Source organism: Ailuropoda melanoleuca, chromosome 1 (genome assembly GCF_002007445.2).
Source record: "Ailuropoda melanoleuca isolate Jingjing chromosome 1, ASM200744v2, whole genome shotgun sequence".
Classification (NCBI taxonomy): Eukaryota; Metazoa; Chordata; class Mammalia; order Carnivora; family Ursidae; genus Ailuropoda; species Ailuropoda melanoleuca.
This window is the reverse complement of record NC_048218.1, coordinates 62,007,449-62,032,880: the sequence shown is the minus strand read 5'-3', so window position 1 is coordinate 62,032,880 and position 25,432 is coordinate 62,007,449. Positions and strand designations below refer to the sequence as shown.

General features: G+C 45.3%; 1 protein-coding gene across 3 annotated transcripts; it reads left to right on the top strand.

Moving 5' to 3' along the window:
* Positions 1-7,287: 7,287 nt before the first annotated feature.
* On the top strand, positions 7,288-25,191 carry POPDC2 (popeye domain containing 2). Of its 3 annotated transcripts, none has more exons than XM_019795307.2 (4): positions 7,288-9,777; positions 13,696-13,804; positions 19,198-19,729; positions 24,705-25,191. In XM_019795307.2, exons 1-3 carry the CDS (start codon positions 9,287-9,289, stop codon positions 19,684-19,686), a joined length of 1,089 nt encoding a protein of 362 aa, XP_019650866.1. In that variant the 5' UTR covers positions 7,288-9,286; the 3' UTR covers positions 19,687-19,729; positions 24,705-25,191. The 3 variants fall into 3 exon arrangements, with proteins under 3 accessions (XP_019650866.1, XP_019650867.1, XP_002915302.1); XM_019795308.2 differs by lacking the exon at positions 24,705-25,191 and adding an exon at positions 23,765-24,698 and having other exon boundaries at positions 19,198-19,588; XM_002915256.4 differs by having other exon boundaries at positions 7,289-9,777; positions 19,198-19,588.
* Positions 25,192-25,432: the final 241 nt, after the last annotated feature.

The following is a 25,432-nucleotide window of genomic DNA, read 5'->3' as shown; positions in this document are numbered from 1 at the left end:
ACTACAAAAAGGGGGAAAAAAATCTATAAACTTACCACCCAGTGTTAACATTTGCTGTATGCTGTTCCAGACTTTTCTTATGCATTTATACATGTTTAAAAATAAAAAATGAGGTCATTTTTCTATGCTGTATATTTTTAATGAAATCATAATATTACTTTTTCCCCTTGATATATTTTACTAGCCATGAATGTAGTCCTCATAACATGATTCGTATTGGCTATGTATGAATCCATTCTGAGCTTACTATAATTTAACTGATTCCCTATTGTTAGTACATTCATTCATTAAACAAAATGTTTTGCAGAATGCTTGCTATATGTCAGATACCATTCATGGAATTGAGTATTGGTCTTGAACAGGACATATACCTGATACCTAAATTATTTCTGATTTTTTTGTTGTTGTTTTGTTGCTGGTTTTATGGAAACATATAAGAGAGAGGAAGAAATCATCTGAAAGCTTACCAGTCTGCAATAGGACTTTTTGGTGACTTTGCCATTCATCTCTTTCTGCATGTATATACTTTCTTTTTACTTTATTTATTTATTTATTTAGGCCATTTCATAATAACACTGCACTGGAAGTTTCCATAGGAAATTCTTTACAAATCCTTTACTAATCACTTAGCTAAGGATGGGCCAGAGGCTGTGCATGTTTTCAAGGCTTTGGATGAGTACTGCCTGACTGACCTCTAGAAATCGGTTACCCATTTGCACCTTTGTATCTGAGGGTGCCTATTACCCTAAGTTCTTAGCAAGGTTAATTTTTTCAACCTTTGCCAGTTTGATATGCTCGCGTGGTATGTAAAGAAACTAAAGCACCCTTTTTGACATCTGCCATAGTTAAAAATGTATCTCACAAGACCCTCTGCCCATCCTTCCCTAGTGCTTAAGCCTTCCCAAAGATTATGCATAACATTTTGGTACTAATAATAGAGATGTTACCACAGTAATTTGAAAAATGAGAAAGTTCACTTTCTAGTAGGTGACCACCACATTCTGACATACATCTTTGCTAAGCCCTTGCTATTCACAGTAATTCCCAAATTCAACACAAACACATTCACACCCAGGTCATGATCGCAGGGTCCTGGGATCGAGTCCCGGAGTCTGCTTCTCCCTCTCCCTCTGCTCCTCCCCCCTGCTTGGGCGCCCATGCACACGCTCTCTTCTCTCAAATAAATAAAATATTTAAAGAAAAATAGGGCCATGACCCTAAGCAAGGGCTACTTTAGGATGACTATACATTTCATCGGTCTGATGTGAGGCTGCTGAAAAACCATAATCCCCATTTTACAGGTAAGAGGTACTCAATTTAAGGAAATCACTGTGGTCAAATAGCTGGTGATCTGGGCTGTGAGTCTTGGTCAGTAGAGTTCAAGTCCAATGTTCTTTCTTGTACCAAGTATCTAATATAAACATCACATATTCATAGTTTTAAATTCATTTATTCATTCAGTTCATATTTAGTAAAGGCCTACAAGGAACTGCCCTAGGTGTTGAATATTCATGTGTGAATCAGACACACATCTTGCCCTCGAAGAGATGAGAGGCTATTTGACTCAACATTTTTTTTTCCAGGGAAGAAAGTAAACATTTATTTAGAATGAAAAAAAGATAATAGTTAAGAAAGTAAAAGTATTTTAAAATCCATAAAATAATTTTTAGTAAATTACATTGGTAATTTTCCTACTTTTTTTTGCTGCAAATTTTTTAAAATTAAACATGTAATGTATTATTTGTATTATTTGTTTCAGGGGTACAGGTCTGTGATTCATCAGTTTTACACAGTACACAGCACTCAACACATACCCTCCCCAGTGTCCATCAGCCAGCCACCCCATCCCTCCCAGCCCCCTCCACTCCAGCAACCCTCTATTTCCTGAGATTAAGAGTCTTAAGGTTTGTCTCCCGCTGGTTTTATCTTATTTCATTTTTTTCCTCTCTTCCCCTATGATCCTCTGCCTTGTTTCTCAAATTCCACATATCAGTGAGAGCACATGATAATTGTCTTTCTCTGATTGATTTAGCATTTCGCTTAGCATAATACCCTCTAGTTCCACCCATGTTGTTGCAAATGGCAGGATTTCATTTTTGATGGCTGTGTAGTATTCCATTATAGATCTATCTATCTATATCTATAGATCACATCTTCTTTTTTTTTTAAAGACTTTATTTATTTATTCGACAGAGATAGAGACAGCCAGAAAGAGAGGGAACACGAGCANATTATAGATCTATCTATCTATATCTATAGATCACATCTTCTTTTTTTTTTAAAGACTTTATTTATTTATTCGACAGAGATAGAGACAGCCAGAAAGAGAGGGAACACGAGCAGGGGGAGTGGGAGAGGAAGAAGCAGGCTCATAGCGGAGGAGCCTGATGTGGGGCTCAATCCCGTAACGCCGGGATCATGCCCTGAGCCGAAGGCAGATGCTTAAGCTGTGCCACCCAGGCACCCCTAGATCACATCTTCTTTATCCATTCATCTGTCGATAGACATCTGGGCTCTTTCCGTAGTTTGGCTATTATGGACGTTGTTGCTGTAAATATTGGGGTGCAGGTACCTCTTCAGATTACTACATTTGTATCTTTGGGGTAAATATCCAGTAGTGCAATTGCTGGGGCATAGGGTAGCTCTATTTTCAACTTTCTGAGTAACCTGTTTTATTGTTTTCCAGAGTGGCTGCACCAGCTTGCATTCTCACCAACAGTGTAGGAGGGTTCCCCTTCCTCCGCAACCTCGCCAACATTTGTCGTTTCCTGACTTGTTAATTTTAGCTATCTGTTGGCCATTTGGATGTCTTCTTTGCAGAAATGTCTGTCTTCTGCCCATTTCTTGATTGGATTATTTGTTCTTGGGCGCTGAGTTTGTTAAGTTCTTTATAGGTTTTGGATACTAGCCCTTTATCTGATAAGTCATTTGCATATATCTTCTCCCATTCTGTTGGTTGTCTTTTGTTTTGTTGAATGTTTTCTTTGCTGTGCAGAAGCTTTTTATCTTGATGAAGTCCCAGTAGTTCATTTTTGCCCTTGCTTCCCTTGCCTTTGGCGATGTGCCTAGGAAGAAGTTGCTGAGGCTGAGGTCAAAGAGGTTGCTGCCTATGTTCTCAAGGATTTTAATGGATTCCTGTCTCATATGTAGGTCTTTCATGCATTTAGAGTCCTTTTTTGTGTATGCTGTAATGAATTGGTCCAGTTTTGTTCTTCTGCATGTGGCTGTCCAATTTTCCCAACACCATTTGTTGAAGAGACTGTCTTTTTTCCATTGGATATTCTTTCCTGCTTTGTCGGAGATAGTTGACCATGGAATTGAGGGTCCATTTCTGAGTTCTCTATTCTGTTCCACTGATCTATGTGTCTGTTTTTGTGCCAGTACCATACTGTATTTGACTCAACATTTACTCGGGACATAATATATGCTAATTGTATGCTAAGTAGTGAACAAAGATGTAAGACACAGTCTTACTATAAGCTTCTCAGAGAGCTTATAATCTAGTAGATATATGTATATAAGCTATAAACATAAAAGTTGAATACTCAGTACTATGATGAATATTCCAAGATACTTTCCTAAAAAGAGTGCATGTGTGACTACCCGGGGTTTCTTTCTTTAGCTATCAAAAACTGCTAGCTCTTAGTTCTGTGTTGATTATGGTGATTTTGAAAGGATGTAAATAGAAAATCCTCATCAAGGGAAACTCATATGATGGGAAATCCAGAGTTAGGGCAAGCTCTAGATGCAATGATGTCAGAGGTTCGATGATACCATCCAAGACTCAAGTTGTTTTCATCTCAGAGCTCTTTCTTCCAGGCCTGATGAAACCATGTACGTTCTTGTTCAAGTCCAGCAGAAGAGAGAAACCATTCACAAGACATGAAAAACCTTTTTTTTTTAAGTCTGATTGAGATAAATTAGGTTATATGTATTTTTATGGACAGATAATTGTTGCCAAACAGAATGCCTTATGCTGATTGGTTTAAACAGGACCCCCCCACCCCCCGCCTTGGATCCATGTCTAATTATAGTTATCAGCACAAAACTGGAATTCTGTAACAAAAGGAAGGGGTAAATGGACTTAGAGTAGACAACCGATTTTCCACTAAACCACCTCGTTCACTTAACAACCAAGTCATCCTGAATGGTCAAATTGAGTTTAAAGGAGCATTTCCTCTCAGGGTTTACTCAAACTTTTGAGAGAAATGTATTAGTAGAACACAATAAGTTGTCTGATGTTAAGTTTTCATAGAATAATCAGCAGATGTTCAGAGAACTGTTTCCTGAAGAGTGGTCCTTCTGGAGATCCTAGGGGAGATCTGGATCTGGAAGCACTCACCTGCAAGTACCGGAACACCTAGCTACAGCGCTTAAGCAGTAAGTGAAGCAATAAATGTACTTTACCTCCTGTCGTGAAGTCTGGAGGTTGAAAGCTCCAGATCTGAGACAGTGGCTCAGTAATACTTCAGAGAAGTGTGACTTGTTCTATTTTTCAGCTCTTTATCCTTCTCATCCTTAGGTAGCTTCTCATCTCATGGTAGCTTCAAGCATTACATCACTGCACTGCGCTGGTCAAGCCAGGGTAGAAGGTAGCAGGCCTTCTCTCTGTCAGAAAGTCTTTTTCCCAGAAGCTCCCACATACACTTCCTCTTACATCCCGTTAGTCACATGCCCACTCGTAAGGCAGTTGCCATCGAGGGGAATAGGATATCGTGCTTGGCTTTGACCAGTCTTATTTCAGGCTCTGGCAGCTGAGGGAGAAGCCCACCTTCCTTAACATACTGCCCAAGCAAAATCACAGTTCCATAAACTAAGGAATGAGGAAAGGCTACAGGATTGACAAACAGTAGTATCTAGCTAAGGTCAGCTTAGCAGTATGTGTCCAAAGCCTCTAGGTCATGCCTCTATTTTAATAGATATTAGGAAAGGATTAATTTCAAGCTCAGTGTTTTTCAAACTATATGTGGTTTAATTTTTTCCAATTAACAACCACTACTAGGAAGATGGGAAAAATACAGTTTAAAAAACATATACCCTACAATCCCAAAGTTTTTATTGCATTAAAAGGCCCTAATTCCCTCTGTCAAATTGCTATAAAAATGTCTAAATTCTCTCAGTTTCTGTACTTATCTCATCATGGACAGTAACTGCCACAGACCAGCCGTCGTTCACAGCCGCACTTGGAGAGGCAGGTTAGCCCGCTGACTTCATAATCCAGCCCCCACCTGCCTCTCCTGTCTCGTGTCCTGCTGCTCCTTTTGGTTCGCCCACAGCAGGCTATACTCTGTTACCAGAATATGTCGTGTATTTTTGTTTTACTTCTGGACTTGACTTCACATTCTGTTCTCCTTTCCTGGAATGCCCTCCTCCTAGCTGGGGAACACCTCGTCATCTTTTTAGACCAGCTTAAATGTCACCTTCCCTGTGATGTTTTTTCTGAATTCTTTCTCCCCAGTCAGTGCTTCCTTTGACCCCCAAATATATTTATTTCATTGGATTGCAATTATTTCTGGGTCAGTCTCCCTCATTAGACCAACAGTTCCTTGAAAGTGACGATTGTCTTGCTCATCCTTATATCCCCTGTGCTTGGCGCACATACTTTGCCCTAAATAAATGCTTATTGAATTCCATCAACCAACAAACGATGTGATGATGTGATTTCTGTGCATTTCCTTTTATTCTCCCCCAATATTTTCTACTGTGCTTCTGCGTGCATGTTTGTGGATCTCCTTATAAGAACATACCACTCGGGGGCATCTGGCTGGCTCACGTGGTGGAACATGAAACTCCTGATCTCAGGGTCATGTTGGGTATAGAGATTACTTTGAAAATTAATTAATTAATTAGAAAAAAGGACATACCATTTTTACACGATTTTTTTTCCCTATTCTAGCAAATGTGGTTTTATTTATTTATTATTTATTTATTTGACAGAGAGAGAGAGACAGCCAGCGAGAGAGGGAACACAAGCAGGGGAGTGGGAGAGGAAGAAGCAGGCTCCCAGCGGAGGAGCCTGATGCAGGGCTCGATCCCAGAATGCCAGGATCACGCCCTGAGCCGAAGGCAGACGCTTATCGACTGAGCCACCCAGGCACCCCTAGCAAATGTGTTTTTAAAAACAAACAAGATACAACTTGGCATTGTTGTATTCCCATCACAGGTCCCATCCTTCAGGCATCAGTGTCATTGTCATTGCAGGCAGCATGTGGAGTTTATGCACCGGTGATGCCACCCCCCCACCCCCCGGAAGCAGAGTCAAATCCCCTGGAGCAATAAAGGAGCCTGTATGTGGATACTTATAAACTCCCAAAGGTACCTAGCAAGGTGGGACTACACAGAGAGCATACAAATTAAATGACCTATGCTTTAGTTCACATACTAGCTCTGTGACCTTCCTTAACCTGAGTTTCTTCCATTAAAAAAAAAGGTACGGAGGGATGACACGAGGAAACAATAACTGGTTGACAAATGTTATCATCCTCAGATGAACACGTATGTGGACTGACAAAGGAGGGAGGCTGAGAATAACAGTCAGTGGGTCTGCCTGTCTCTTTAACGGGTCGGGGCTGGCCCAGGCACAGTCGTCAGGCTTGCTGAGAAAGATGACCTGCTTTGAAATTCTATCTCGGGCAGAGCCTTGGTTGCTTCTCCTTTCCTGTTTCTGATTTCCTGGCTCACAGCTGGCAGGAATAGCCACTCTGGCAGCTCTGGGTGCATGACTAAGGTGGAGGGAGGAACAGCTGCTGCTTGCTAAAGTCAGTGGGTTGGTTGGGAGACAGGCAGGTGACATAAAAGCAGCATATGGAAATCCCCAAACTCTACTGCTCAAATGACATCCATATCATTGCTGTGAGGAAGACTGGGGGCAGGGCCTTTCCTTCTCGAGGCCCTCTCTAGCTCTTTTCCTTTTCCACCAATTTCCCCCCCCCACCAACTTTAGAAAGAAGGGAATAAAATACACACCTGTCAGTCAGTTGATTTAATTAAAAAAAAAAAAAAGAGGATGCCTCGGTGGCTCAATCGGTTAACCATTTGCCTTGGGTTTGGGTCATGATCTCAGGGTCCTGGGATGGAGCCCCTCGTCGCATCGGGCTCCCTGCTCATTGGACTCCCTGCTTCTCCCTCTCCCTCTGAACACCCCCCCTCATGCTCACTTGCTTGCTCTGTCTCTCTCTCAAATAAATAAAATCTTTAAAAAGAAGGAAGGAAGGAAGGAAGAAAAAGAAAAAGAAAGAAAAAGAAAGAAAGAAAGGAAGAAAGAAAGAAAGAAAGAGAAAGAAAAGAAAGAAAGAAAGAGAAAGAAAGAAAGAAAAAGAAAGAAAGAGAAAGAAAGAAAGAAAGAAAAAACTGGGTTCCTTCAACATGTCATGCATTTTCACAGCTCTGTGGTTCTGCTTCTGCCCTTCTCACCACTAGAAATGCTCTTCTCCTTCTACCTACCTGGTTAATTCAATGCTTGTGCCTCAAATTCAGTGTTAGCTCTTCCGTCTTCCCTCCTGCACACCACCCTTCCTACTAGGCAGCCACCTCTCTTTAAGCTTAACTCAGTTATTGTGATTCACACACTGAACTGTCATTGTTTTTTGAGGTATCTTTCCTTTGATAGAGTGAAAGCTTTTAGGAATCTGATTCTCTAAGGGCTTGGCTCATAGCAACCACCCAGTAAATACTTGTTGAGTTGAAACTTCTACTCCTCAGCACATTTGCCAATTTCTAATTTCTTACTAATTTTAGTTAGGTTGCAGCAGTATAATAAAAATCCCTATGGATTGAGTACTCAAATAGTCCTAGATGGTTACTGAGTCCCCCACCCCATCTCAGGGGCAATAGGAACATTGATAATAAATACTAACTAGCAGCAAGGGAAAAAATCATGGAGTCATTTGGAAGCCAGAGGGACATGTCTTAATGTTTGCATATTCCAGATTTATTTTTTGATGACCCAAAATAGACCCTAGGTTTGTCCAGAAGTTCCTTGGACGTCATCAGACTTCGGGGGAGGGGGGGTGCATGCGGGGTTGGGAGTCATGGATCTAGTGTATTTCTACTTACTGTGCAAACTACTTGGCACACAGCAGAGTCCAATTTGGGATCAATCCTGGCTGGACCACTTACTGCCTGTGGGAACTTGTTACTTCTATAAGCCTGTTTCTTTCAGATATAGAAGGAAGACAATACTTATTTGGAAAGGTTGTGTGATGACTAAATAATATATGTGTAAAGTACCTAATCATGGTCTGGCACTTGGTAGGTGTTTAATAGGTGGTAGTTACTATAATTTGCAAATAATGGGTAGGGTGATGGTCTGAGTACTGTATTACCATCGTATTAACTATATTACTAGATCCAGACATATGCAGGAGAAAGTCAGCTTAGAATTCAAAGAGCTGCTTTGCATAGTCATTTTTGTTTAATGGATGTCAAATAAATGCCTTGTGATGTTTATAATGTGACCTAATAAAGGCCTCTGAGGGGTTTTCCAGTTCTCACTGTTAGGATTTTTTCTTATAATAGTCCCCTACTTTCCTACTTTGATGTGTCCTCCTACTTCAGGAGAGCCCCTAGCCCTCCCCACAGGAACTCTGAACAGTATCCTGCCTGAGGTGTTGTGGTAAATTCTGCGCTCACTTTTCCTTTGCTCTCCCCTGCCTGCCTCCCTGGCTCCGAGGTCTTGTCCTCTGGGGAGATAATGTTAAGTGCTCTGCCAGGCTGCCTGTATGCCTGGCCTGTTTTTTCTCACTGCCAGTACCTCTTGGATTCCAATTCCAAACATGGTATCCATCTGGGGTCACCCTTTCTTCCGGTGCCAAGAGAGACGCATTCCAAATGGAACACAAGTGTGCCTCCCGTGCTGGGCTCTCCTCATTCTGGTTGGGGACAACTGAGAGCAGGATGTGGCCACTTTATCCCTCACGGCTGAAGTTTTCAGGCCCAGAGTCCTAGCTTTGCCTCGGGACAATTTAGGTTTTCTGCCGCGAGCCAGATGTGAAGACAGTCCTAAGAAACCTGGAGGCAAGGAAGCTCGCCAGAGCTCTGCGGAGAGGGCCAGGGCCTTGCTGAAGGGCAGAGAGAGGGAAAACAAGCTTAAAAATCCTCCATGAAGTGTACTATGCTCTGCCACTTGCTCCCAAAGCTACTGGAAGCATTCCTCTCAGGAAAGGTGGAGTTGGTGGCAAGAAGCCGGACGTGAGAAGACTCCTGGGAGGACAGATTAATCCATTTTTTTGCATTTCCTATGTGGGGACAGTCTTAGAGCCCGGCCAGGCTTTGAGACGCCCTGAAGATGAATGCTAACAGCAGCACCATGAGCCAGCTTCTCTGGCAGGGCCCAGTGTGCGTTGGCTGGAAGCGGGATCTGGAAGGGGCCGTCTACCATCTGGCCAACTGCTTCTTGCTCCTGGGCTTCATGGGGGGCAGCGGGGTGTACGGATGCTTCTACCTCTTTGGCTTCCTGGGCACGGGCTACGTGTGCTGCGTGATGTGGGGCTGGTTTGATGCTTGCGGCCTGGACATCATCCTCTGGAGCGTCCTGCTGGCGGCGGCCTGCCTGCTGCAGCTGGGGTACCTGATAGACCGCCTGCGCAGGAGCACCCTCCCCGAGGAGTTCGACGTCCTCTACAAGACTCTGTGTCTACCCCTGCAGGTGCCTCTGCAGGTGTACAAGGAGATTGTTCGCTGCTGTGAGGAGCGGGTCCTGACTCTGACCACTGAGCAGACTTACGCTGTGGAAGGCGAGACACCCATCAACCGCCTGTCCCTGCTACTCTCTGGCCGGTAAGCTGCTCTGTCGTGGCTCAGCATTTCCGCCCTCTGCCCATGCTTCTCATTTCCTTGTGTGTCTCTTTCCATTCTGAGGCTTCTGCCATTGAGGGAAGGATGTGGCAAGTCAAACAAACAAAAACAGATTTTTTTCTAAGCATGGGTTTGGTTCCTCTTTCTTAGCATTTTCCAAGAGGAAACAAGATCATGAGGTGTCTTCTTGGTTTATAGGAAGGACCATGTGTGCGCTTGGTGCTGGGAGGTGTGGGGTGAGTGTGTTTCTTAAACCTGGGTCTAAAATGACCACACACACACACACACACACACACATATTACACACACCAGCGGGTCATGCTTAAGCTGCCACAATATCTCTGTAAGCTTTGAAAAATTGAATATTTCAATAAGGTCGATTTGTTCCTTACATGTGTATTCAGTGTTTCCTAAACGCCGACTGTGTTTCGAAACAGTGCCTGCTCCTTGCCAGGGCATCAAGGAAACAGCCCCAATTATGTTGAGGATATCCTATATAGCCTCTTTGGGAAAGCCATTTGGTATACAACCAGGTATGAAGAGGGCATATGCCTTGTCCACTTCTCCATTCCCATTTGTTCTATTGAGATTCTCACAGACCAGTGATCGAGTACCAAAAAGACCACATCGTAAGGAAAGAGTAGTGATGCCCACATGTGTCTCATTGAGGATTTGGTGGAGGTAACTGGCTGATTCCTTTTAGGGTTGGTGACAGCAGAAAAGAGCAGAAGTGGTCTTAGTCGAGATTAGTGGATGCCCAATTAGCCTCTACATGAGTGTGGCCATTGGCTGACATCTTCTGAACAAATACCACAGGGCTCCATGCTGTATGTTTGGTAGCCCGTCGTAGAATCTTTGAAATATTGCCCTAGTGGGACTTATATGTGGGGCTGAGCATCAGACAGTGAACTACATAACCTGGTACAGTTGGGCTACCTCTGTGAAAGCAAAGTATTTCAAAAGCTTTGTTCTCAGTTTCCTTCCCTACTTTCTTGAGACCGGGAGAAGGTGATAGAAAATATAAGATAGTAATCTTATTAGAAGGCTCTGATTCTGAGGGAAAAAAAATAAAAAAGAAACCAGATAAGACTGCCAACCACACAGTGGGGAAAAAAGGAGTTTCAGAATGATGATGACAGTACTACAAGGACTACTAGTAGTAATAATCCGCGTTTCTGTACTACTGTGTAGAATCAAAAGTGTTAGGTATACGTGTGATTTTGTTTGGACTAGAGAGTCCTGGGTTGAATGATCTATGAGATTTTGTGGGGAGACATTTCATTTCATTTATGAATAAATTGAAGGTAAACAAATGGAATTATTTGTGAACAAATACCTGTGTTAATAGAAGTACATCATGACTGTTGCCAAATGTTTGACACCTACAGTTTCATGCTTAAAATAAAGACAATTTGGGATACCAGGTGGCTCGGTCAGTTAAGGCTCAGGTCATGATCCCAGGGTCCAGAGATCGAGTCGGGCTCCTTGCTCAGCGGGGAGCCTGCTTCTCCCTCTGCCTGCTGCTCCCCCTGCTTGTGCTCTCTCTCTCTCTCTGACAAATAAGTAAATAAAATCTTTAAAAATAAAATAAAGACAATTTAAGAAACATTCTCATCCAGGAGATCCAGGATGTTATTTGCTGCCTGTAGCTCCTCTATTCAAAGGACGGAGCTGAGACAGGTAGGAGAAAGGCCCACAGCACTTGGATGGTGTGCATTTATGGAAGTATATCATGATTATTGTTTGATTCAGCTATTTTTTATATGATGAATGTACCATGAACTTGTAGAAGACCGCTTCCCCATGAGGGGGAGAGGTGGGCCTGCCTCCTCCGTATGGCTTTTCCTAGTATACTTAGCATTAAAAACCTGAGTCAGAAATTAGACAATTTTTTTCTTGCTTTTCAAGGTTTGGAGTAAGAGTTTTATTTGCTATCTTTCAATGTCATCCTGTCCCAACATTGCTAAGTTGGAGCTGGGAGAAGAGGCTTCCCGTCTGTGACCAGGCTCCAGTTTTAAAGGAGAATCATGGTACCTTGGGCTGGTTACAGTTGAGGTACCGAACACCTCAAAGCTGTGAACAAGAGCTCTGTGCCAGGAAGTAGGGGCTTCTTGTGCAGACCTCCCCCATATCACGTGCGGGCGCTCATCTGGAGCCCTTTGCTGAAACCTCAGATGCCCTTTCTATTTTATTTTAATATATGCAACCAGTCCCTTTTAAGAAAGGCCAAGTGACTTCCCCAAAGTTCGTCACCTTGTTAAGCTGGGCTTACTGTGGGTGAGTTTCTCTCCTACAGAATTCTCTCATGCACAGCCTCCTGAGCAGGCAGCTAACTGTCTGAGCCATTCATGTGGGAGGAAATACCTGTGGTCCAGGGGATCAAGAAGGAAGAAGAGACTTAAATGATTAAAGGCATAATATACCAATTCAAATGGCTTCAGGAAGCCATGCAGGCTCATCAGACGTTATACTTTAAATGATGTCACTCCTCGTAGTTCGCTCAAGTGGTCAGATCCTTTGCCTGAAGAGTTGGTAAGAGGATCCGGTGTATCCACCAACCCCCTTTTTCTCTCCTGCTGTCTCTCTTCCTGTGTTCGAGAAGCTTTTCCTTGAGAGGTTGGTCCCCTTTTATGGCAACACAAGTGAGTTCACACAATTTGTTCAACTGTTCCTTTCTTCTCTCCTTCTCCCTCCATTCCTACCTTCCTTTTTTACTTTTCCCCTTCCAAAAATATTTATTAAAAGTGCTAGGGGACTTAGGATCCAGTGTTAAAATGAAAAATACTATCACAGACATATTTCCAAGGAGAAATGCAAAGTGCACTCAGCACGTACCTGGTGGAGCTAACTTTTCTGAGGAGGTCAGATGAAACTTCCTGGAAGAAGGAATGTTTAAGCTGAGACCTGAGGAGAAGGTAGAGATTGGGAAGAGGGCCAGCTAGAGGGGACAGACTACGGGGAAACCCTGAGGTAGGAGAGCATGGCACTTCACCTTCTCTTGTATCCTTTTCTTTCTCAGGGAAGTTCTGCCTGGCTATCTCCATATATTACCTGGTCTTGTAGGAGCAACTGTGTGTCATCGGAGACTATGGGCTAACACCACAGGCAATAAATAGCCTTCAGTGATGGTCTTTGGTAATTTGTACGCATGCACATATGCAGGCATTCAATAGGAGCAAGATTTGGGGCGCTGATACTCCATTTGACCAGAACTTAATCACGTGGCTATACCTAGCTGCAAGGGGGGTCGGGACATGCCATCTACCTGAGCCACCGCAGGCCCCACTAAAACTCTAGTACGGTGGAAGAAAGGAGAGAGCACAGAAGAGAACACAGACGACCCCACCACCATCTAGCCCCATCTTCATTGGCTTCTTGGCATCCTATTCTTTTTTCAAAAGTCAACTCAGATGTCATCTTTGAGAAGTCTTCACTTGAAGAGAACTAATCAGTCTCCTGTCCACAACAGACACAGAGACTCACAGCCAGTTATTTGCACACCTGTGATTTCCACTAAGTTGTGAAATCCTTAAAGGCATGGATCAGATCCTACCCTTCTCTGCTTTTCCAGACTTCCAGGAGCACAGGCAGCACTCCATGCATATGCATTTGGCCAGTAAAGTTCCGGGAAAAAAAAAAAAAAGGAACAGTAGCTCCTTCCTGATGGATGGAGTATACCTCAGAGATCTCTTAAACTGCCCCCCCTTTGTTTGATAGAAACACCTCCTTTCCTGGCATAACTCAACGTTAGAGAGAGGTTGAAGCTGAAACCCTGAGTTTTCCAGGGGAAAGAGGAAAAAGCCCATATTGGGTCCTAACCATTCTCCATTTTTAAACATAATTTCAACTGAAGAGGGTTTGGGTAGGCTTTTCCCACACAGTCTCCTCTCTCTTTGCCAGGGTTCGCGTGACCCAGGATGGGCAGTTTCTGCACTACATCTTCCCGTACCAGTTCATGGACTCTCCCGAGTGGGAATCGCTGCAGCCCTCAGAGGAGGGCGTGTTCCAGGTAATCGGGGGCCTGTGGCGGCACTGCCCCGCCCCAAACCGCTGTGACCCAGGATCATGCCCCCCCCATCGTTCCCCACTCACATCTGTTCTTTGAACCACTGCCAGTGTGATGCTAGGGGTGGGAGCGCTCGCCTGAGGAAAGAGGGCCTGGGCTGCTGGCAGCGGGGGCGGGCAGGAGGTGCTAACCCCTGAGAGGCCATGTCACTCCTATGCCTAAAACTCGTCCAGAAGAGCCCCATGACCACAAAATAAGAACCCACACTCCTTAGAGAGTAACCTAAGACCTTCAGTGACATCCAGCCACATCTCCAGCTCTTTCCCCCTTCACACTTTTTGCTCATACCAGCCATCCGGGAACGGAAGGACTAGTACTTCCCTAAACACATCCCACTGTTTTGCAATGGCCATGCTTGGCCCCTAATGTTTCCGAAATGCATTTCCCTCTCTAAATGAGGCTGTGGCATCTTACTTCCTCTGAAGCCTGCCCAGACTGACCTCATCAGCTTCTAATCCCCACAACCCCGTGTTCCTGTCTGTGCCTTTCTATCCCTTTTACTTATGCTGACTGGGGCACAGATTGCTCTCTGCCATAAAGATCTGGTTTCCTTTCCTAACTCTTTGAGGTAGAAATCTGGGCTTCCTCTTCTCTATTCCCAGGCTCCAAAGGACAGTACCCTGAACACAGTAGGTGTTCAATAAAGGTTTGCTGAACTGGCTTGACAGTGGAATCGGTGTCTCAGAGAACTCTATGGGGCATTCACAGTCATACTCCAAGGTGAGGGCCTGGCTGCTTGGCCCCTGCTCTCTTCTCTGCAAACCTTCAAACCTTAGTTCCTTGCTTTGTAGCTCTCACTTACTGAATGGCTAGTATGTGTCAGGCACTAAATATTGTATTGCCTTACTGATTCTCACAACAACCCTCCACACTGAGCAGATAAGGAAAGTGAGCCTCCAAAACATGAGTTTGCCCAAGGTCTTCACCTAGAAAGTGGTAAAGCGAAGTTGCCTGGCTCTGCTATTACCGTTGTTGTTTTTTTTTTTTTTAATGAGCAGGGCACCAGTAGAGCAGAGTATATACATACACACACGCACACACACGTGCATACATGCATGCACGTGCACATACGCACACATGCACACACACACACACACACACACACCCTATTATAGGAACTCCCCTGTCCAGATAGTTTGCTAGTACTGGGTTCCCTGTGACTTTTACCACTTCTATTGGGGAGTCCCTCAAGCTAGCCTATGAGCTAACACCAGAATAGACACATGCCAGGCAGGGCCACCTGTCTGGGCCTGTTTCTGCCCCACCCTGACTTCTGGCTCTGTGAGGACAGACCCTGAGAGGAAATCCTGATCCCACTGCTGGGCCACCAGCCATAGACCTCCACTGATCATGTTCCCTGTCCACCACGCACACCCCCGCCCTTTCCAACCAGCCCAGCAGTCTTCTATGAGAACTCCTTCAGGCCCCTAAGAACCTCCAGGAGGGCCGAGTCAGGTCCTGAGCCAGCCAGACCAGCCTCTGTCTCTGACACTGACACCGAGGAACAGGTGGTGGATAAGCTGGGTGTCCTCCCCTAAGCTCTGCTTGAAAGGAGAGGCTATAACCCCAGATGGCCTCTCAGCCTGGAATGTAGCTACCGTCATATTCCTCCCATTTATATTTTTAGTGCACACCTCCTTTGGGAGCAATGAGATCCACACGTTCGCTACTGGCTGTGTAAAGTCCCATTTCCTCTTTGCAAATGTCAGGTGTTATCCTGAGTTATAGTTCACCCTGTCCTTGCCTTTTGCAATTACGGTCTTTGCAGATTAATAGGGCAATCCACAGTGACTGAATCATAATTCTCATTGTGTTTACCACAAATGAATCAATGTTCCATCACACCTCTCAACAATCCAATTAAATAAGAATTTATTGACTCTTCAGCACTGTGAGCCTCTTGTTAGTCACCAAGAGCATAGCATAGGAGGTATCACACAGAAATCCTCATTAGTTCTCCAATTTACATTGTGTCTTACTGGACCCGAGCCCTCTTTCCATATGTTATTTCATTTAATCCATTTACCCAGCCTCTGAAATGAGAAATAGAGAAAAAGGTTGTCAAAACTTCATTACAGACATATGCATATATACATGTGGGAACCAGGCAATAAGCAGGTTTCCTGAAGACCTTCAAGGAAGGATTTTATACGGGACCTGAGAAAGTGACATTCGGTTTTTTTGTAGCATATAAGATTTGTGGACTCATTCATTCACTTCTGTAACGTTTACTGAGCATTTATTATACACCAGGCACTGTTAAAGGTGCTTGGAATGTATCAGTGAACGGTACAGAGGATGTTCCCTGCCTTCATGCAATTTGCATTCTAGTAGGTGAGATAAAAAAATAAGCCATTGACATAATGGTTAATTATGAAATATGTTAAAAGATAATGAGGGCTAGTAAAAAAAAATAGAGTGGTATAAGAGAGGCCTAGTTGCAATTTTAAATAGGGTGGTCATAGAAGTCTTTGTTGAGCAGGTAACATTTGAGCAAAGACCTGAGGGAGGTGGCAGTGTGAGCTCTGAGAAGCTGAGGGCAGAACATATTAGACAGAAGGAAGAGCCAGTGCAAAGGCCCTGTGGTGGGAGGGACTAGCATGTTTGAGATGCAGAAAGGAGGCCAGTGTGGCTGGAACAGAGAGAGGAAGGGGAGAGAATAGCTGGAGAGGAAGTCAAAGACAGGATGAGGAACCACATCTTGTAGTAACAGTGCTTTTGGTCTGAGCAACTGGAGAGATGGAGCTTTTGGTCTGAGCAACTGGAGAGATGGAGCTTCTATCAACTGAAAAAAGGGAACCTACAAGTAGAATAGGNGTACATTTTCTAAATGGAGCCAAAAGTATTTCCTAATGCATCGGATTTAGTGTGTGTGAGAGAAAGATGATCAAGGGAGACTCTAGGTTTTGGTCTGAGCAACTGGAGAGATGGAGCTTCTATCAACTGAAAAAAGGGAACCTACAAGTAGAATAGGTTTGGGGGGAAGAGAGGAAGTTTGCTTTTGGCTATGTTAGATTTGTGTCATCTGTGGACATTTCAATGGAGATGCTGCACAGTCTAGAATTAAGGAATGAGGTCTGAGGCTGAGATATAGATTTGGGAGTTTTGGCATACAGATGATATTTAAAGCCGTTGGATTGGATGAGTCCACTGAGTGAGTGAGTTTAGAGAGAGAAAGGGTTTAAGAACAGACCAACCCTGGGATACTCTAGTGTGTAGGAGCTGGAGATCAAAAGGAACCTCAAAGAAGCAGGCAGGAGATTGTCCCAGGAAAGGGAAGCACCCTGCGAGCCAAGTAGAGAAAGCATGTCAAAGAGGAGGGAGCATCAGCAGGGTTGACCAGGAAAACTGATGTCACACAGCATCTTAAAGGTCACTGGTGACCTTACCAGGAGCAGTGTGTGTGGACTGCAAGGGGCAAAGCCTAACTGGTCTCAGAGACAGAGGAGAGAAGCTGGAGACAGCAGGTACAGGTGACTCCTTCCCTGGAGTTTTGCTGAGAAGGGGAGTAAACTAATGAGGTGGTAGCTAGCGAAAGAAGTGAGGTGAAGAAAAAGGATTTCGATTTATTTTAAGAGGGAAGGAAGTAAGATCACGTTCGTAAGCATGCCCATGGTCTTTGTGTTTGGCGTTAAGGGTGCTGGTCATGTCCAGAGTGGCTCTGACACACACCTGCTTCAGGGTCAGGACTCTGATGTCTGGTTTGGGAATCGTTAGTAAGTACAGCTCCAGCGCGGGCCCTGGCAGAGAGCGGGCAGATTGTGAGTATGACTTTCAGCACTTTTCCTCATGAGGCAGCCTGTTCAGAGAGACTAGGTGATTTCTCTGATCACACAGCCGGTCAAGGGGGAAAGCTGGAACTTGGAGCCAGCTCCCAGCCTTGATGGGGTAATTTAGGGGCCTGACTTCAGTGCTGGGGATTAGGGGGCGAGAAGCAGAGGAGAGGAAGTGAGTGAAGAAAGTGGACAAGGGGTACTGCAGAAGGGGAGAAGAGAGGAGGGTAGTGGGAGCTCTGGCACACAATGCAGGAATTAAAAGGATTATAGAAGATCTCTAAGAAAGGATGGTTGGAAGTCAACCCTACCTTTAGTTAGAAAATCTACATGAAGAATTGAACACTATGCCTGGCACACAGTCACCTCCTAATAAACGTTAGCTGCTATCATCATCGCCATCATCTCCACTATCTCCATTCACAAATCTTCACCATGAGCCCTGCTGGCCTTCTCATGTTTAAAGTACTATGGCCATGGGGCGCCTTGGTGGCTCAGTTGGTTAAGCATCTGACTTCACCTCAGGTCATGACCTGGGGTCCTGGGGTCAAGCCTGGTGTCAGGCTCCCTGCTTAGTGGGGAGCCTGCTTCTCCCTCTCCCTCTGCCCCCCTCTCGTGCTCTTTCTCGCAAATAAATAAACAAAATCTTGAAAAATTTTTAAAAAATGAAGTATTGTGGCCAATCCAAATATAGAAAATTGTGTGATTCTACACCCTATTCCTTTACTATTCTAGGCACGTTTCTAGTTTAACGCTAGCCTTACCACTCATCGGTGTTTTAATAAGGATTTATCAAGCACCTGCTACATGCCAGGCACACATTACCTACCTGCGAGTGTAATTCAGCTTTGCGTTGTGGGCCGGTAGTGAATGCTTGGAAATCCCTAGGTGGCTAAATAATTGGAGAGTGGGGTGCCCTCGACTTTGTGCTCTTAAGAGCTCCTCTTCCTTCAGGCCCTTCTTCTGACTTTAGCCATCAGATCTCTTTGGTTACTTGTGGCCGCGTCAAGGGCAGCTTCCTGGGCCTGAATTCCAGGCCAGCATTCTGCCACTTGACGCAGCTTGGCATGCCTAAGCAGAAGCTCTTCTCTAACTGAATTGCTTTCCAACTCTCCCTTAATCCCTCCTACAATATATTATCCTTCTTTATTCTCAAAACAAACTGTCATCAGCCTCCAGCCTATCTTCAGAGCAGCAGGAGGCCCCGTCTCTCTCACGAGATCACAACAGACTCAGAATCTCCCTTAGCTGCTAACGGTATCACCCATGGGACCACAGAATGTGAGGGCTGAGGAGACTGGACGTGGAAGCTGAGGCTCCAAGGGGGTGAAGGCCCAGTGAGTGGATGGCTGGATCCAGGGCCCCTGACAAGGACCCCTCCAGATCAGTGCACACAAGTCAAGTCATTCACTGGACCTCCTCCGGGCAAGGCCATGGCGGGCGCTCCCACAGTTTCTTCAACAAAAGTGCAGCCGTTTGTTGAGTAACTGTATGTTTCTCTGTGTTAAGCATGGACACATGGTCTAATTTAAACCTCCACTCTCTTCTCTGGACCCCTCTCAGGTCACTCTGACTGCTGAGACCCCATGTAGCTACATTTCCTGGCCCCGGAAAAGTCTCCACCTTCTTTTGACCAAAGAGCGATACATTTCCCACCTCTTCTCGGCCCTGCTGGGCTATGACATCTCAGAGAAGCTCTACGCTCTCAACGACAAGCTCTTTGCCAAGTTTGGGCTGCGCTTCGACATTCGTCTCCCCAGCCTCTACCACGTCCTGGGTCCCGCGGCCTCTGATACAGGGCCAGAGTCGGAGAAGGAGGATGAGGAAGCCCGTGAGCCAGCCATGCCCACATCCGCCCGACAAATGCCCCCTTGCTCTGCTCTTGCGGCCGCCACCGGCCCTCCTGCCCCTCCTTCGCGGGCCAGGATGTCCAGGCCCGACAGCGGCGTGCTGGGTGAGGACTCCAGCAGTCTGGTGCTGGAGGATTTTGAGGAGGTGTCGGGATCAGAGTCGTTCATGGATTATAGGAGTGATGGGGAGTACATGAGGTGAGGGAGGACGAGCACGGGCTCAGCCGCCCGGCTCAGGACCCTGCGTAAGTACTCAGAAGGCCGCTGACGCCTTCCTGCCAACAGGTGGCCTTAGCTCGGCTTGTAAGGGCAAAAACACTCTTTCATGGAGCCTGTCCTCTCAGGGGACTCCCAGAAAGTGGCGTTAACCCCACCTTGCGGTAGCAACTCACTCCAGGTGCATGTAAGGCATGAGGGGATTTTTTAAACTCATTTTTTAAGTGTGATTGCATTTTGGAAAGCGGGCTCGTTGACATTTTGAGCAAGCAAATGGTTGCGAAATTGTTTGCAAGTTTGTGTGAAGAGTTAAGGCCATAGATGGCCAGGGCTCAAGGGGATTTTATTTGTGGCATGCGTTTTAAAGGGGGAAAAAAAGCTGACATGGTTCTAATGCCTATCAGTTCTTCCTAGTGTAGAGGCAGCTCTAAAAAGCAGTCGCTCTTTAGCTTGGATTGGCAGCTAGCTCTGTTAAAATCACAAATTTCAAAGAGGCTTGTGATATAGGCGGATAACCCCAGGAGGAAAATGGCCCACCTTGCTCTTCTCTTGCCTAGTAGAGAATGCCTTGCTTTTTCAGACAGGGGCCAGTGCTGTTCTGTTACTATGATCATGTGGGTATACAGCAGCCTGGCCTTCCCCCAAACCACACCTGCGTGAGGTGGATGGGCACAGATGTGGGAGGACCTAACAGGAAGCGCAGGATTTCCCTCACAGCTCAGGAGAACATACAAGAAAGCTCTACTGAGTAGTCCTGGGAAATTGCTGTCATATTCCCCCTGGTTGCTCTCACAATGCAGTGACATTTTCCTCTGGGACTCTACCTAGCCATGGTGGAGACCTGGCTTTTCCTGAGGAAAATCCCACCGTTGCCAACTGGGAAAGCATTTCCAAGCGTGTGTGTGTGTGTGTATAATGCAGGGGCCTAAGAGACCCGTCGTCTTTTGGGAAGCACAGACAAATTTTTTAAGAAACTAGCCCAGTGAGGAAGGTTTCCAGGGTACACAAGGTGAATGAGTGAATGTTTGTATATTTTGTAAAAACAAGTTATGTAAATGATGGAAGAGGCAGGGGAAGTGAATGATAAGAAATTAGATGTCTTGTTTTATGGGTATGGAGCTCATCATCTCCTGTAGTACCAGGGCCCCTAGAACCATAATTGGGCTGATTCTGGAGTAATTCCATGGATCTCTCCAGGACACAAGATCACTTGTTGACTTCCTCCATTTGCACTGAGCACTCTCATCGCCCCTTTCCCACTGTGCTCATCCTCTCTGTCCTACTTGTCCACCTCCATCCATGGTTACGGGTCCCATCCTGTGGTTCCCGCGCTTTCTCCAGCACACCCACCCCCCTGTACACGCACTTCACTCCCGGCAGCTCTCGGTGTTCTCGTGTTTTTCCGGGTTTTTTCTCTTTTCCTGGTTCTATTTGCTCTTCTTTCTTCCCTCTTTCTGACTCCTGCTCAGTCCTTGGTTGTCTCCGTTTGCTGCTCAGAAGAAGAAAAAAGCCCTTTCCTTCTTCTTCTTACATAATTTCTCATCCCTATACTTGTCCCTTACATTTTCCCCATTTTTTCATTTACGTATTTCTCTATAACCTTATTTTCCTCCCCCCCCCTTTCCTGCCTTACTCTTTCTCCTAAACTACCCTGTACCCTCATCTTGGTCTTTAATCCATACTCTTCCAAGATTAGTGCCTCTCCCTCTGCCTGTAGATGAAACCATTTGAGTGAAAGTGTGACCATTCCCAGCTGTAGGTGGCTACACATTTCCTGCATGCGTTTTCCCAGACGTTAGGAGGCAGCATGATACGCCAGAAAGAGAGCCAGTTCTGGCTTCTGTGTCTGGATCTGCTACTTTTTGCAAACCACACAACGTCACCAAACCTCACTTTCTGCGTTTGAGTGTGTGGACCAGCTGGACCCCAAAGGTCTTCTTGGCTTTAGTAAGAAGGCAATGGATGAGTTGTTCAGAAGAGGAAAAGAGAAACAGTTGGCAGTATAATGACCCAGGACCCAGGACTTCTGGTTGTCTTTCAGCAAGAACACTCTGCCATATTTCACTACAATTTCTCTTTTGACTTGGGACTGTCCTCCTTTGAATTGTGGGTCCTCCTTGATTAGAAATGCCCTCCATGCTGTACTTGTGAAGAGTCTACCCCCTACCATGTGACGACGGTGCAGATGTTCTATGTGAATGGAGGTCACCACTCAGTCTCGAAGCTCCTCCACCCTTAACACTCTCATATGAAATGCCCATTTTCAAATCCAGCTTTTTCTGAACCTCAAGAGGAGCAAACTGCTCATATAACTCCCTTTCTAAAGTATTGGTATTGACAGTATGAAGAGAGTAGGTTTTTCAATGTTTGTTATTTAAGTAATAGAATGTAAAAAACATATTTACTTCCAAACCACAGAGTTCAGAGAACAACTTGAAAACCTGGTCAAGTTGCACAAATTTCAGATGGCTTTCAATTCAGTCTGTGATAATGGGGTACTTTAAACCAGAGATCCTTTTCTGGAACTGTGATTTGGGGTGCTTGGTTTGACTTCATTTGCCATCAGACCCTTTCTAGGGCTATTCTTTTAATGAGTAAGCCTAGTCCCTTGTGCTAGGTAGCAATTTCCTATTGTGTCCTTTACAATGCAGGGCACACCTCACCGTCTATTCCCTGGCTCCTCAGTTAGTAGCCTTGTAAGCTCATAGCTATTCATCCTGGCATATCACCGACAGAAGAGGCAGGAAGCCGGCTGAGTTCTGCCTCACTGAGAAGGACACAGCTTCATCACATGGACACGGGTGCTTGTCCCTCACACCAAGACCGGCTACAAACAGTCAGGGCTTCCATTAGAGCTCTCTGTGGAAGACAGTGCATCTTTTGGTCTGGTGGTGCCCAGGATTGAATGTTGCTCCTTTTAACAAGCAGAGCAGCACTGCCGCCTAATGCACTCATGCAAGGTCCTCCAGTGAGACCTCACATTAACCTGGCCTTCACGACACGCTTGAATGCAGCGGACACTCTCCAAATGCTCCATTCGGTGTCTTCCTACCGGAGATGCTCAGCAAATGCAACTCTGGAGTGAGCAATGAAGTCAGATCACAAGTCTGTTAGCACAAATTAATTGAAAGCTTGAAACAAATTAATTGAAAGTTTGAAATTTGGCAAATTTTGATTGTGTTTTCAAGTTATTCCGAAAACTGTGATTTGAAAGTAGAAACCATACGTTGCTGCCTTTCTCCCTATTATTGAAATAAGCAAGCAAATGAGAAACAGATGGTAACATGGAGGCTAATTGTGGTCAGGGAAGGAACACAGGACCGGTACAATAGTGCCAAGGGCCAGACAGCCAATTCAACAAACGTTTGAGTATCTATTATATCTGAGGCGCTGTGCCAGGTATCATGAATTTTTTTTCATGAATTTATTCATTACATCAGGAATCATTGTGAATAACGGTAGAAAGAATTGAAGGTGTTTAATCTGGGAGAGATGAGCAAGAGTGATAGCCCCACATTTCAAAAAGAAGGGGAATTAGAATTTGCTTTCAGTTGGTGTAGTTCTTGAGGGCAGAAATGAGGTGAGGGCTGACTGTCATAAGGAGAAGGGCTTTGCTCAGCGTTAATAATGGGTTGCCTCATGGAGTTGTGAGTTTCTCACCATTGGAAGAAGCCAAGCAGGAGGAAGAGGAAATCTCAGAGATCTTGTAAGGTGATTCGGGCTCTGAGAGAAGGATGCCCTAGGTTATTGCTGGTAAGGTGCCTTCTAACTCTGCGATGCTATGATTCTGTGATTCTAAGATCTGATTCTGGTTCTGTCACTCAGCCACCATATAGAAGAGTTTCTCATCAGCAGAACAGGACTGAGAGGCTCATAGATAATTAATACCTACTAATAGGTAGACAGGTAGCCTCTGTCTACCTTAGTAGGTTGCGGTTAGGAGTAATTGAGATAACGTATATAAAGGTAGTTTGTAATTTGTAAAGCGTGGGATAAGTGTGTAAGGTATTTCAGTATCCTATTATGTGTGGAATTGTTTAGCAATCTCCCTCTCTCTCCTTCAGAGACACATGATTTTCCCTCTCATTTCCCCCAGTCTGGCTTTCCAGGGAAGCTGGCAACTGGCAGGGGCTCCTGAGAACAGAAGGGTCAGCAGAAAGGTGGAGAACCAGAGAAAACACACACGAGGAGCTCCTCGGCCCCTGCGTAACCAACAACTGGCCAGACCCTCACCTCTTTTCCTTTATTGGCTCAGGGGGAGACAGGACATCATCACACTATATCCACTCTATTCACACTCTAGTCATTACGTGCAATGTCTCTCTGCAGTGGCTGTTAAGGTGCTGTTGTAGCTGTCAGTTTTGTTAAACAGCACTTTTCTCACAGAAACCACTGGGAAGAATCCTAGAACGGAACATGTGCCTTTGACCATGGCATGGCAGGAGCTGCCCCGGGGCCTGGGGTTCTGGGTGTCTGAAGGTAGCACCGCTCTGCCTGCCAAGGCCCCATGTTGGGTCAGCTCAGCAGAGGCAGTGGCACCCTCCCAGCCCTCTGGATCACAGCAGCCTGCCACCTGTGCCCGCGCCGTTGTTCTCCTGCTTGTGTTGTGCAAGCCTCGTTCACCTACCCCTCTCTCTGTGAAAATAAAAGGCAGGGGCCTTATTAAACTAGTCATTTAGTGATACCGATTTTTTGGAAACTCATGCAGTAGTGCCAGACAGGAATAGAGTTCCATAGATTCTTCATGGGAAGCACTGGGAGTTGATCTCTTGGTCTCTTCCCTGTAAAACAAGAGGTGGGGCTAAAAAACTTCAAAGCTGGTTCATCCTAATACTCTAGAATGAAATGATTCAAAGATACAACTGCCCGTACCATGTCAGGCCTCAGGTACAGCTAAAACATTGGGAATTAGCAGAAGAAAATAAAACGGAGAAGAACCCTGAGAAGTTAGGCAAGCCAGCTGGAGCCACAGTGCTGAAATCCTTCCTCTTTTTCTTTCCACAGCTTCTAGAACTCCTCTCCACAGTTACTCTCAAGTTATGTCCAGGGGACAGGCCCCCTTGGCTCCAGCCCACACTCCTGAACTTTAAGGATCCACGGGCTATCTTTTTCTCTGGTCACACTAATGCTCACAGGAAGGTCACTTGAGTGCACACCCCGTCTTACCCACGGAAGGCTCACAGGCCAGTTCGGAGCAGAACCAGGAGACACCGGCACTGCAGCTACACCAAGGGCCCCCAGCGACTTGTACAAATTTGCCTTTACCAGCCTTCCTTCCAGAAGAAGGCACCCAAAAGTACTGATGCCATCCTTCGCTAACTGCAGAATCTTGGGCAAGTTCCATAGGCTCTCTGAGCCTCACCTGTGAAGTTGGGACTTATAAAACCCATCTCACGGGGATGTCGTGAGCGTCGAACGAGATGACTTAGGTAACACACCTCAGACATGGCGTGGCACCTCTCAAGCACTCAATAAATCACTCGGATCTTTTTCCCTATGTTGTTTCTTTGAACTGTCTGAAGGGGTCTCTGAGTCAGCTAGCCGAGAAGTTTTCACGGTTTGCTTGCTTGTTTGTTTGTTATTTCCCAGTTAGATTCAATTGATGGAAGTAGAAATTTAGAAACCTGGTTTTCCCTTAAGCTTTTAAGTTCAACTTACAAATCTCTTGTTCTGTTTAGGACCCTAGCATCAAACAATAGTTTTTAGGGGGACTTTAACAAACTCAGTTAATT

Coding starts and splice junctions, on each gene's coding strand:
- POPDC2 (XM_019795307.2), top strand. CDS start 9,287: ATGAATGCTAACAGCAGCACCATGAGCCAGCTTCTCTGGCAGGGCCCA. Junction 9,778..13,695: donor TCCCTGCTACTCTCTGGCCG/GTAAGCTGCTCT, acceptor TCTCTTTGCCAG/GGTTCGCGTGACCCAGGATG. Junction 13,805..19,197: donor CAGAGGAGGGCGTGTTCCAG/GTAATCGGGGGC, acceptor GACCCCTCTCAG/GTCACTCTGACTGCTGAGAC.